At 21.7% G+C, this 13,314-nt stretch overlaps 2 protein-coding genes across 2 annotated transcripts; one reads left to right on the top strand and one right to left on the bottom strand. All coding sequences in view use genetic code 6, as the record gives it.

Moving 5' to 3' along the window:
• Nucleotides 1-958: 958 nt before the first annotated feature.
• Nucleotides 959-2,035, bottom strand: TTHERM_00444380 (tetratricopeptide repeat protein; the record flags this gene model as incomplete). Its single annotated transcript, XM_001023300.3, has 1 exon — nucleotides 959-2,035. The coding sequence occupies one exon, from the start codon at nucleotides 2,033-2,035 to the stop codon at nucleotides 959-961; it is 1,077 nt and encodes a 358-aa protein (XP_001023300.1).
• A 6,125-nt stretch (nucleotides 2,036-8,160) lies between these two features.
• Nucleotides 8,161-12,748, top strand: TTHERM_00444350 (kinesin motor catalytic domain protein; the record flags this gene model as incomplete). The annotated part of the gene is made up of 16 exons (XM_001023297.3): nucleotides 8,161-8,295; nucleotides 8,399-8,504; nucleotides 8,630-8,703; nucleotides 8,795-8,822; nucleotides 8,978-9,103; nucleotides 9,163-9,431; nucleotides 9,593-10,028; nucleotides 10,090-10,424; nucleotides 10,488-10,719; nucleotides 10,845-11,047; nucleotides 11,111-11,165; nucleotides 11,226-11,569; nucleotides 11,622-11,753; nucleotides 11,816-11,925; nucleotides 11,988-12,337; nucleotides 12,393-12,748. The coding sequence occupies 16 exons, from the start codon at nucleotides 8,161-8,163 to the stop codon at nucleotides 12,746-12,748; spliced, it is 3,291 nt and encodes a 1,096-aa protein (XP_001023297.3).
• Nucleotides 12,749-13,314: the final 566 nt, after the last annotated feature.

The raw sequence follows: 13,314 nt of genomic DNA, 5'->3' as shown, positions 1-13,314 counted from the left end.
TTACCATTTTATTTTTTATATTTTAACTTTAAAAATACCTAAAAAATAAACTTAATCCGATTACTTTTATTTATAAAAATCTTCTCAAAACATAAATTTAAAAGTAAAAAGCTAGAATTATTATTTAAAATTAGTATAAAAGAATAATAAATTAGTATTTAATAAGACTTTATAATTTCTTTTTAATAAACAATTTAGAAAAATTTGTATTTATAGAAATTAATGAAATTAATATGCACATTTATTTTACTTTTGGACTTAAATACTAAGTTGAATTAATTATTTAAATTCTTTTTTATTCATTTGTTTCGAAATTTATTTTAAATAAAAGAAATTAGAAGATTTGATAATAGATTACAATATTTAATAAATACTTCAAAAATAATATTTAAGAGACAATTTTTTTATAAATGTAAATACAAATAAAATAATTAAAAGTTATTAAATTTAATTTTAATTAATTCTGACAATTTTTTATTTCAAATATTAAAAACAAAAGAAATTTAGTTATTTATTTATTTATTTGTTTGTTTTTCCTTTTGTTTTAGATTAAATTTATTGAAAATAAAATAAAAAATTTTAGTTGTTTGATAAGATTATTTTTTATTTTTATATGGACAATTTACTTTATTTAGTTAGTAATTTAGTATTTTGTAGATTTTAGTAATTAGTTCATAAGATATAAGATGAGCTAGCATTTTAATTTATATGATAGTTGGGCTTTTTTAAATATTTCTAATAAATATAAGCCGAATTTACGGTTGTTTTACTTATTAAGTAGCCTATACATTAAATATATTTAGCTAAGGCAATCAAATCTCGAGGATTTAAAATTTAGTTTAGAAGTATTTAGTAAATTAGTAAATTATTTTTTTAGTAGCTTATTATTAAATTTAGTATTATCAATAATGAATATTCTTTATTAGAAATTACATATTTTTCATTTTTATTTATATTTTCAATGGGGTTTAGGGAGAATGTCTCTGCAATAGGGACATTTACAATTAAGTGAAAGCCATTAAGCTATGCATTTAATGTGAAATATATGACCACAGTTAAGTTGTCTTACTCTTTTATTTTTTTAAATATCCTCCAAGCAAATACTGCAAATGGTCTGTTCTTGACTCAGCGCAATTTATCTCTCTTCATATTATTTTTGCTTTTCATGCATATCAATTTTTCTTTTCAAACGCAAGGCTTAAGAGATTAACAATGGTTTCATTTATTCATCCTCAAGGACTTGAGTGTTGTATATGTGTAATGCTCTTGTTACAAATTACTGAGCTTCTTCAACATTCTCTTTAAGAAGAAAAATGTTAGACATAGAAATCAAGCAAGTTGCTTCTCTAGAGCTATGGCTTTATCCTCCTTAGTTCTTACAAATATTCAATGCTTCATTATAATATTTTAAAGAGGCATCGTAATCTTTTGCTTTTTGGAACATAGAAGCAAGTTTCTTGTAGGTAGAAGCAACTTAATAAGATGTAAATCCATATTTTTATTTTTAGAGTTATAAAACATCAAAATATATTTTTTCAGCCTGCTCTAATTCTTAGTTTTCTTTGTATTCCTATGCTTTAAGTAGAAGATCGCAAATTTAGGTGTCATCTTCTTCGTATTGATTCTATGCTGGGACAAGAGTGTCACTACCGATCTCTTTTCCTGTGTCTATTTGATCACTGCAAGATGATTCAACCAATCCTAAAATTTGAAAATTATTTTGGTTCAAAGAATTCATTTTAGTCTAAAGGCACTTATCCTACTAATTAATCAATATTTTATCTTAGCCTTTTTCGATTGTAACGCAATTTTAAGAAAATGATTATCCTTAATTATCAAATAAGGAGCTATTTGTTTAAAAATGGTTTTGTTCCTTTTGCAAAAATTAAATAGAAGTTTATTTTTCTTATGATTATAATAAATTAATATTGTAGATTTCCTATTAATTTGTTTAATAATTTGTAATGTTAATATTCTTCTCTTAATTTTAATTATTATTATTATGATTATGATTATTGTTATTGTTATTTATCATTGATTATATTTTGTGATTAACTTTTTTATTACTACTAGTTACTATTAAAAAAAGAGTATTAAAAATCAATAATTAAGATTAAGGTGATTGTAAATTTTTCTTGTTTAATTATTTGTTTCCTTGTTTATTAGTTTGTTTGTTTGTTTTATTGATTGATTGATTGATCAAATTCTATTTATGTATTATTATTTTGGAAATTAATCAATATAGTAATTTATTTGAAATCTTTCTTTTTGGTAATTAAGTTAAGGTTTAATTTAATATTTTTTAATTGTATTAGAGTATTTAAAATAACAATTTTCCTCTTTAGATCCTTACTCTGAAGTAATTAACTTATCAGCAACAAACAACTCTCTTTCTTTCTTGATTGATAAATTTTATGTTTTTATTTACTTTTTGGCAGAAATTAAATTTTTTAAGTAGGGAATTCAGCGAAAGTAATTAATTTTATCCTTAAATTGATAATGTTAGTTTTATGTTTATTTTATTTTACTTATTATTTACTTCTTTTTTGAAAATGGTTTTTGATTTATTTATTCAAAAGTTATTATTTATTTAAATGTTCATCTGCTTTTTTTCTGTTTTTTAACTGACTCTGCATTTATTTCATAATATAGATAGCTGATAGACTTGTTATATCTGATTATTTCTTAGCTTTTATTTATTAACAAATAAAGAAAAAATCAACTAGCTTCAGCTCGAATATGATAAATTAAAGTGAAGCATGCCTTTTAAATTAATCAAAATAAAGTATTTAAATTCATAGCAAAATCTTAATCAGTAAATTGTTAAAATTTAATTTAATTATTCATCCAATATTTTGTACTTTGTCAAGTCTATTTTATCTCTACTGTTTCATAAATCATTTTTTGATTTGTTTTTTTTAGCTTTTCAAGCTTTTCTATTTAATATTGGATAGTTAAAGGCATTACAGTAAAAATAACTGGCGGTTAATTCACTCCTAATAACATCATAAACATAAATCGTTTATTTCTTTGTTTACTATCAGTCAAACTGATTAGCAACTAAATGGATTCATGCTTTTGTAATTTATATTAATAAATTCTGATTCATTTTTCTTTTCGATATGAACAGTCGTATTTTAAATTATCAAATACCTTACAAATAATATATTAAATTACAATCTTGCCTTTAAAAAAATTTAAAAAATAAAACTAAAAAATTAAATAAATGATGTTACTTTTACTTAATTTTCAATATTTCTCAAGTTATTTACTATCAGATAAGCCTTCTTTTTGTAATTTTAAAAATGTTATTACATACAAAATCCAAAGAAATAGTTTTTATTTTTCATTTATCTAAGAATAGAAGAAAAACTTGATAACTGAGTTTTGTGAGAGTGAGTAAATGCTTGAAAGCATTATTTATTCTCAATTAATTCGGATAAAGTATTTTATAAAAAACTTTTTATTCAAGCATGTCTAAATTATATGTAAATTCTGTGTTTATCACATTTTTAATGAACGATTAGTTAAATTTATCTGATTTTTAGAAAATATGACACAATATTACTTTCAAATAATAAATTTAATTGATGTAATCTATTTTGGTTAGTTTTTTTCTATTTTCCCTCTTTATTAATTAAACAAATATTTTGCTTTCAAATTAGTCTTATAGACATTTTTGTAAAAAAACTTAATAATTTCTTTTTCTATAATTTTCAATTCCTTTTATGAATTATTTATTTATTTGTTTAACTCATTTACTTTGTTTTCTTAAATTCATTTTATAAACTGCAGTTGTCTCTTCTCAAATTTTTAGCTATTTGGTAATTTAAAATTTACAGTAACCACTTATTAAGTATAAAAAGAGGATTCAAGCTTTATGAAATTAGGAACAGTATATAAAAGAATAAAAAAGCTTAAATACTTACTAAAATCCATTACTTTTGTAAGATTTAAAACTTTTACAAAAAAGAGTGAAATGGGCTGGCTGTAATTCTGTTTTGTATTTTTTATTTTAAAGCTTCTATATAAATACTTAGAGCGTAAATGCGTATCTTCTAAGTCATATATATCTTTAGTATGTTTATGAATAGAGGCTAAAAAATCTTTGTTAGTAAAATCAACTTTTTTTAAAAGAGTTTTTCTATTAAAAAATTTATTCCAAATAAACCAAAACTAAAGAGCTTGATTTTTAAGAATTCATAAAATTATGTTAAAAATACAAATTTTAATAAAGTGAAATAGAAAAATTTTCTAAAGCAAAAAATATCAAATTCTAAATTTTATCGCCTGTGATCTTTTAAAAGTTGTTTTAAAGAAATATATCATTTTATTAATCCAATAAATATGAACAAAAAAGTGATTTAATTTTTATTTTTATTGAAATTACTTTTATTATGTAAATATTTTTTATTTTGAATTGTTTAAAAAGTAAAAATACAAACAAAAAGTAAAAAAATTTGCTAAAAGATTAAAATTAAATTCAAAATTTTTTAAGAAATAATTAGTAGGAACTATTGTATGAATAATTAAATTCCTTATAATAGGTTATGTTTTCAATCACTTAAATATTTTTCTACTAATATTTAATTCTAAATTGTTTATAGATAGAAAAATTTAGAATAAATCTCTTAAAAAGTAGGATTGATAAAAGATTAATTAAGAGTATTTTATTTAGTAAAAAAATAATAAAATTATTGATAATATTTTGAGTATTATTTAAATAATTAAAAATTTTTAATTAATAATAATAATTGTTAGAGTATTTATATAATTTTTATGAACATAGAGGATAATCAATTAAAAGAGCATATAATTATCATAAAATTTTTATGTTAAAAAAACTAACTCTACTGAACTTTAATCTTCTTAATTTAGTATTTAAAAGATATCTTAATATTAATTTAAAAATATTTCTTCTTTCCTTTTATTTATGAGAATTCTTACATGAGTTCAAATGTTATTCCTGTAATAAAAAGTGTTATTTATTTCTAACTACTTTAACTACAATTTTAATTTTAATCATTAGTTGAAATAATTAAAAATATTGCATAAAAGATTTTTAATTAATATTGGATAATAAATCACTTATTCATCAAATTTTTATTAAATAAATATTTTTTATGATTATAATTGTTAAGATTTTTTTGAATTGATCCTTAATCTATAGTATGGAATCATAAAATGATGTATCATATGTTATGTTATATCTCTTTTAAAGGTATTTAAAATATGAAAATTGATATAAACTTGAAACTTTCTTTTTATTGACTCGATATTCTTATAATTATTAAAAAATTTATCAAAAAAAGTCAAATTTCGATTAAAAAATTGAAGTTTAGATTTTATTATATGATGTTTTATGTTTTAATATTTAAGATAATATAAAAATAAATATTTTTTTGGAAAAATTAAATAATTAAAACAGCTTAATTCAAATCCCATAAAAAAATAATTTTATAAAAATTGAAAATAAAATTCGCTTTAAATATCTATAATTATTAAATACTTTTATTACTCTAAAAGGTATTCAAAATTAGAGAATATTAATATTGATATTAAATTTATCTTTTAAACTCAATTTTTAAGAATAAAATTAAATATATTTTATTATTATGAAATAAAAAAATGAAATTCTTTTTAAATTATCAACAATATAAAATCAATTTTTATTATTTGAAAAATAAAGATAAAAATTTTTTTTTGTGAAATATTAAAATGGAATTACATTTAAATGATCTAATAATTATACAATCTATTTATATAACTATTTATCTATTTATTTTTTTATCTATAACACTTTGGTAAATTTAATTGATAATTAATTATTTTAAGCTTAATATTTCCAAATTAATTTTTTATTAACAATAATTTATCCATTTAAATATATTTGAAAAAACTAAGAAGTATCTTGCAAATATCTAAAGACGAAAAAAAATATATGTCAAGAAAGACCTTTGTTTTATTTGCTTCTACATAAAATTATGAAATTCAGTTTAAATTTTTTAAAAAGTAAACTCATATACTTATCTTAATTAAATTTTATTTAATCTTTAAATGAAGTATTTAGTAAATATTTTTTTCTTAAATAAATATTAAATATTTGATTCAACATATAAAAAAACATTAATAGAATATTTATAGTTTGCTTAAACTAAATTAATATTTTTACCATATTTCTAAATTATTTTTGTTTATTTAGATTTATAAAAATAAATCATTTTTCATAGTGATAGACTCATTGTTTTGTTTGTAAGGTATTTACTAATTATAGATATTCACTTTTAAATTAAAAAGTCTATAACATTGCTTAATTTAATAGAATAGACAATTTGAAATTAAAAAGATTGATTATGAACCAATTTTATGAATTTTATGGTTAAAAATATGAATTTATCCTTTTTGTATTAAATTGAGTTACTTATAAAATGAATTTAAACCTTAAATAAATTGTAATAATTTAAAATAAAATTTATTTGGTGGTATTTTTATAATTATATAACATCTGGTTTTGTAAGGTATAACGCAAAGCATTTATTTATTTAATTGCTCATTATTTTGATATATTAATTAATTTTATTGATAAATTTACACTCACTAGATACCATCAAAATTTATAATTATTAATGTTTAAGGTAAATAAATATCTTACGAATATAAAAATGGTAATACAAAATAAATTGGTAATAATTGAAAATAATCTATCTACTTTTTGTTTTTAAAAAATTATTATTATATAGAAATTAGTTCATTAAATAGTAATAAAACACCAATTACCTAATTTATTTAAGATTTGATTCAAAAAATTAATGAATTTGAATATAAGTAGTTCAAATAGTGTTTATGAGTTAGTAAATTCAGGTGATTTTTGATGAAAATAAATAAGTTATTAAAAAATATTTAAAATGCAATTGTTTTATCTAACAGCAACAATATTTATGGATATTTTAGAATAGGATAAAACTAATGTAAGATGTAGAATTATGTAACCTTAATTTATTTTTATTGACAGTAAAATTTATATTTAAATGAAAATTCGAATAAGATAAATTTAAAGATTGATTGAATATGCAAACTAAGTTTTAGAAGTTTATTAATTCTGAAAAACAATCAAGTTTTTAAAAAATTTTTTTCTTATGCTTTTATTTATTTTAATTTGTCTTGTCAATTTTATTTTATTTGGATGGAATAATTCTTCTCGAATTTCACTGTCATGCCCTGATAAATAAATATTTTTCACTTACTTTAATCTAAAATGCAGTCTTAGTATTTTAAAAATTTTTGTTTTTCATAATGTTATTATTTCAGTATTTGATATTAAATTTCCAGTTAACTTTGAAAGCACTAAAATTTTTTGGGCTCAAAAGATGATATAAAAGAGCAGAAGACAATTCGCTTTTTTCTGATTGTTTTGAAATTGAGGTTAAATATTAGATTATAACTTTACTTTGATTCCCTTTATATATTTTGAAAGTAAAAAGTTTTTATCTATAAACTTTCTTTTTTTTTTTTGCGCGATTAAATAATAAAAATGTTTGCTATGGACTTAAAAAATAGATTCCGTCAGCTAAATAAGGGAAACAAATGATCTTTAAATTAATCAATGATCAAAAAATATAGATAAAAAACATGCAAAAAAATAGCTATCAAGAATGCAATCAAATCAAAGAGAGTGATTGATTTAGAAATTACAAAATAAAAAGAAATGATTAGAAGTCAATGTTCTGTAATTTTTATTCATTCACACACATATTACATAAACCACTTTTTTTAGCACGACCTAACTTAAATTAAAAAATCACAAAAAAATATAATTAAAAATAATTAAAATCTAATAGAAATAAATACATCCATCCTTCATTTAATTAATATAAAAGAAGAAGAAATCAAAGCCAATTACTTACTTACTAACTAATTTACTTATATTTTATAATACATTATAAAAAACCATATTATAAAAACGAGTTAATTTAGATACAATTAAGTTTGAGAACTAATTACCTTCTCTTCAACCCTCTTTAGATAAGCTAAAAAACATAATCGTTTAAATACCATATTTGACACCCTAAAACCTAACTAATTAATTAATTTGATTTTTTTGCTACATAGCCAAAAAATAATAATTTCAAAAAGCTTAAATAATATTGAGTTAGTAGATTTATGTCAAAAAAGAATCAATAAGAATCCAATAATATTAGAGTTGTCTTGCGTTGTAGACCTCTAAATAAATTAGAAATAGAATAAGGTGGCGAATAATGCGTGAAGATTGTAGATGATTCAACTGTTTAAGTTATTGTATATAATTATTTATTTACTTAACTTTGTTAAACAAGAAATTCAAGCTAATTTTACGAAGCTAAGCTCGGCAAAAGCACAATTTTATTTTTTCAATATTAAGGTTGCAGGTGAAGAACAGCCACATTAATTTAGTTTTGATAAAATCTTTCCATCAGATACCCGATAAATAGATGTTTTTAAAGAAGTAGGTTAGCCTGTACTTGAATGTAAATTATTCATTTATCAAACTAAAAGCTTTATAATAGGCAATTAATCAGCAAGCACATAGCACTGAAAATAATAGAAATCTATCTAATTTTAAATTAATATAAATTCATTTGAAAATAAAAAGGTATTATGCAGGGCATAAATTCAACAATATTTGCATATGGACAGACATCGTCAGGAAAAACACATACAATGGAAGTATATAATTTGATTGAACTTACTTGTTTCGATTTAATAGAATAAACTATAGTGTTAATATTTATATTTAACGAACTATTTTAAAAAATAGGGAAAGCATGATGATCCAGAATATATGGGTAGACTCATTTTTATAACATATTTCGAAGTTTGAACATAAAATATTTAAGAATAATCAAAGAAAATAAAATAAATTCAAATATATTTTAAAACCAATAAAATATTAATTCAATTATACAGGTTTGTTAATATTTTTTCATATAAAATTTCATAGGACTTATTCCGCGTATGATGGATAAATTATTTGATATGATAGCTGATGCTCCTAGCACTATAGAATTTAGTATAAAAGCATCTTTTTTGGAAATTTATAATGAAAAAATACATGATTTACTTGACCGTAAGTTATTTATTTAATTATGTTAAGCAGTTTTTAACGAATTATATCTTTCAAAATAGCTTCAAAAACTAATTTGAATGTTAAGGAGGACAAATTAAGAGGAATTTTCGTTTAGGATGCAACAGAAGCTTTTGTTGTTAAGGCATCAGATATGATGAAAGTTATGAGAAAAGGAGCTGATAATCGTTCCGTTGCAGCCACTCGTATGAATGAAAGGTCGTCAAGATCTCACTCTATTTTCCTATTAACATTAATATAAAAAAATACTGAAACAGAAACTAGTCGTCTTAGCAAACTATATTTCGTAGATTTAGCAGGAAGTGAAAAGGTAAAATCTTATTCTAATAGTTTTTGCAAAAATAATGAAATGTATTGAAGGAGAATATTTTATCATTTATATTTATATCCAGTAAAGCTTATTATGATTAAGATAAAGCAAATTAATATACGATTTATTTATATATTAATTCTAATAAAAATAAATTAAAGATTGCTAAAACTCACGTATCTGGTTAACAACTGGAAGAAGCTAAGAATATTAATAAGAGTTTGACATGCCTTGGTATAGTTATAAACTCTCTTTCAGAGAAGAAAGAGCATATCCCTTATAGAGATTCTAAATTAACAAGAATTCTATAAGAGTCTATTGGTGGTAACTCTAAGACAACTCTAATTATTGCATGCTCTATGTGTTCCTATAATGATAAAGAAACAATAAGTACCCTTAGATTTGGACAAAGAGCTAAAAGCATTAAAAATTAAGCTAAAGTTAATGAAGAAAAAAGTGCCAAAGAGTTGATGCAGCTTTTAGCAAAAGCTGAAAATATGATTAAATATAAAGACGAAATTATCGCTGCTCTACAATAATAGCTGGGACAAGAAAATATAACTCCCGTAGCTCCTAATAAATAACTTTCAAAGTCTAGTAATACTTTACCTTTAAAAGTGCTATTTACTAATTTTATTTTAATGATAAATTTTAATAGATTCCGTAGCCGACATTAGCTTTAGCTTTAATAGATAATTAACTAGATCAGAAACAGAAATAGAAGAAAATACAAGAAATATAGAAAACGAATCTCCAAGTATTTAATTAAAACCTGTAGCACCATAAGAATAATAAGAAACAGCCAAGCCAAAAAAATCAACCCCAACAAATAAATTAGGAGGTGTTCAAAAATAAAATAATCCCAATACATCCAGAAAATTGTTAGAGTAACATTTAGAGATAATCAAGCTAAAAGAAAAAATAGAAAAATTAGAGGGAGAAAAACATGATCTAGAAATAGATCTTGCAAATAAAACTACTGAACTGCAAATGGTTAGAATTTATTTATAATATATGTTAGCTATTAATTTAATTAATCTTCTATTTTAAAAAAAGTCAAATGAAAAATGCAAATCTATGTCAGAGGCTATGGAGTAAACTTACACTGATTGCGAGGCATAGCTTAAAAAGTATTAAGATTAAATGGAGAATATGCAAGTAGATACTTTAGAATGGAATACATACACAAGAGAACTTAAAAAATCTACCAATCGTCTTTAATCTGATTTAAACTATTTACTTCTATCAACTGAAATCAAATCTATGGACATTAAAAATATTGATGCAAGTAATAAAATTCAATTTTGTTTTAAAAATTGGGCAAATAAAATAAATTAAATAAATATTTTTATTTGAATTGAAATTTTTTTATTGAATTATTTATATTTAATATTTTTATTAACAAAATTTTAGATGGATTTGAAAGCCAAGAAGGAAAAATATGCTAAACAATTAAAAAAACTTTAGAATAAATAGATGCCATAAATAGTTATATTGGTAAGTTTGAATAAGTATAAAGCCTACGTACTATGACAGAAGGAAGTGAAACAGATGAAAGAAAAATGAAAACGGTTGGTGATGAAGATAAGCCTCATAAGAAAAAAGAAGACATCAAAGTAAAGAATATAAAATAATTACGCTATTCCAATTATAATTATTATCTTTAATTTAAAATGCAGCTAAAATCGTTTGTTTCCCCTAGATCAAAGCATGGAGGATTTATCCGTCTTCAACGTAATAATTCATCTCTAATTAAACTTGAACAGGTAAAATAACATTTTTATCCATAACCAGAAAGTACTTCAGATTACAATGAGGTTTTATCAACTGAAGCTGATGACGTTATATTCACTGAAGACTCCATTCCTTCGACAACCAGCAACACAGGCACAAATGGCAGCAATTACTTGAAAGACAACAACATGCAACAACCAACAGATCAATTGATTATGGAAAGGAATGAGAGTGAAGATGAAGATCACACAGAGGAAGAGGAAGATATTAAAGATATTATTGAAATAACAAAATCAATAACAAGTCTTGATGAAGTGCAAAGAGAAGAACTCATGACATACATAATTTCAATTAAAAGATAAGTAAGAAAGCTAACTCAACAAAATAAAGAATATGTTCTTAATGTAATTTTTTTAATCAAAATTTTAAAATTCAATAAAATTTAAAAAAAACCAGATTGAGAATTACTAATCTTCTAGCGATTGCTAGATTCAAAAGTATAAGAAGAAGATTCAAGAGATTAAAAAAACTCTTAATCAAAAATTAAAAGACTAAGAAATAAAACTCCTGAATTTGAGTACTAAACTGGTAAATATTATTTTATTCTTAAGTGAGTTACTTACTTACTGACTTACTTTTATTTTTAAAAGAATGAAAAAGCAACTGAAATAAAGAATCTAACTCTTAAGCATGAAAAGGAGCTGATTGATAAAAATCAAACCTATGCTAATCTGAAAGTGGAATTCGAGAACTTGAAAAAGTAGATTATTGTGTTTTTTCTTATTCTAATTTTATTAAAAATAATTATTTTAAATTTATTAGGGTCATTTCTTCTAATCATCCAGTTTCTAAAATTGCGGAATTATAATAAAAAATTAAAGAGCTTGGTACAGATAGATAAAAGCTATTTAATGAGTTATTTGCTGCTCGTAACGAACTTGATCAGAAAGAAATAACCTTGAAAGAAAAAGATTCATAAATCCAATTAATGCGCAAGACCATGCAAAAACAAAATGGTGAATTTAACAATATAAAATCAGGTGGAGATTTTCTTGTCTCTTCAAGAGGAGCTCTCCTTGAAAGAAAAACAACAGTCAACGATCTTGATTCAAGCGGATAAAAATAAAAATCTATTTCTTTAAAATCTCACATTGCTCCTTCTATCAGAGGAGGTAAAAGAAATTATCCATTATATATTTAGATAATTTTTTTTTAATTAAAAAATAGGCGGAGGAGATTTTGCTTCTTTTTAGAAAAACAATTAATATTTACTCAGTGATGAAGCAAATGAAGACAATTATGATGATAATACTGATCCAAAACTACGCAATACCAAATAATAAGAAATAAGCAAGAGCATAAATACATTTGATCAAAAAATGAAACATGCTCAACTCTCAAGTACTAAAAAAACTATGAATCGTATTGATGAAGAAGATGATATGGCTAATGATTTTGCACAAATTGAACCTTCTGCATTTGAATTAGAAAAGAAATTTAACATAATTGGGTAAAAAAAGATAGAAACTGAAAAATCTACCACATCTTCAATATTTGGAGCAGTCAAAAAAATTTTTATGTGATTAAATCAAAAAAAATAATGATTTAAATAAATGAAATTTTTCATTTCTGCGTTAGCTCAGATAGCTAATTAACTAACTAACTAATAATATATTTACTTTCCTTACTTAATTAATTAAAATAATTTATAACCAAAATTTTCCTCGAATAATTCTTAAAAAAGATATTTGACATAAAAGCTAAAGATTTTTCAAGTGTTTGAGAAGTAAATCGCGTACTTTAGTTAGATCAAAAGAAACGAATATTTGCTATTTGTTTCACTGAATAAATTAATTAATAAGGAAATTTGAATAAACGAAGCATTTTGAAATTTCATAATTAATAATAAATAGAATAAGTAAATTATAAATATAAAAAATTATTGGTTATTCAAGATTTTACAAATAAAATATGGAGAATAGTAATTCCATATATGACTTAGATTTGAATCGCTATTACTAAAATACCGATTCAAATCTAGTTCTGAATTCTTTATAAATTAATTTAAAACTTTTATTAATATAAACTATCTCACATCAAATAAATAAATAAACGCATCTTTAATAAATTTATATTACTTTTAATACTA

Source organism: Tetrahymena thermophila, assembly GCF_000189635.1.
Source record: "Tetrahymena thermophila SB210 genomic scaffold scf_8254437, whole genome shotgun sequence".
In the NCBI taxonomy this organism is placed as follows: Eukaryota; Ciliophora; class Oligohymenophorea; order Hymenostomatida; family Tetrahymenidae; genus Tetrahymena; species Tetrahymena thermophila.
The sequence above is the reverse complement of the archived record's forward strand: the minus strand, read 5'-3'. Positions and strand labels throughout refer to the sequence as shown.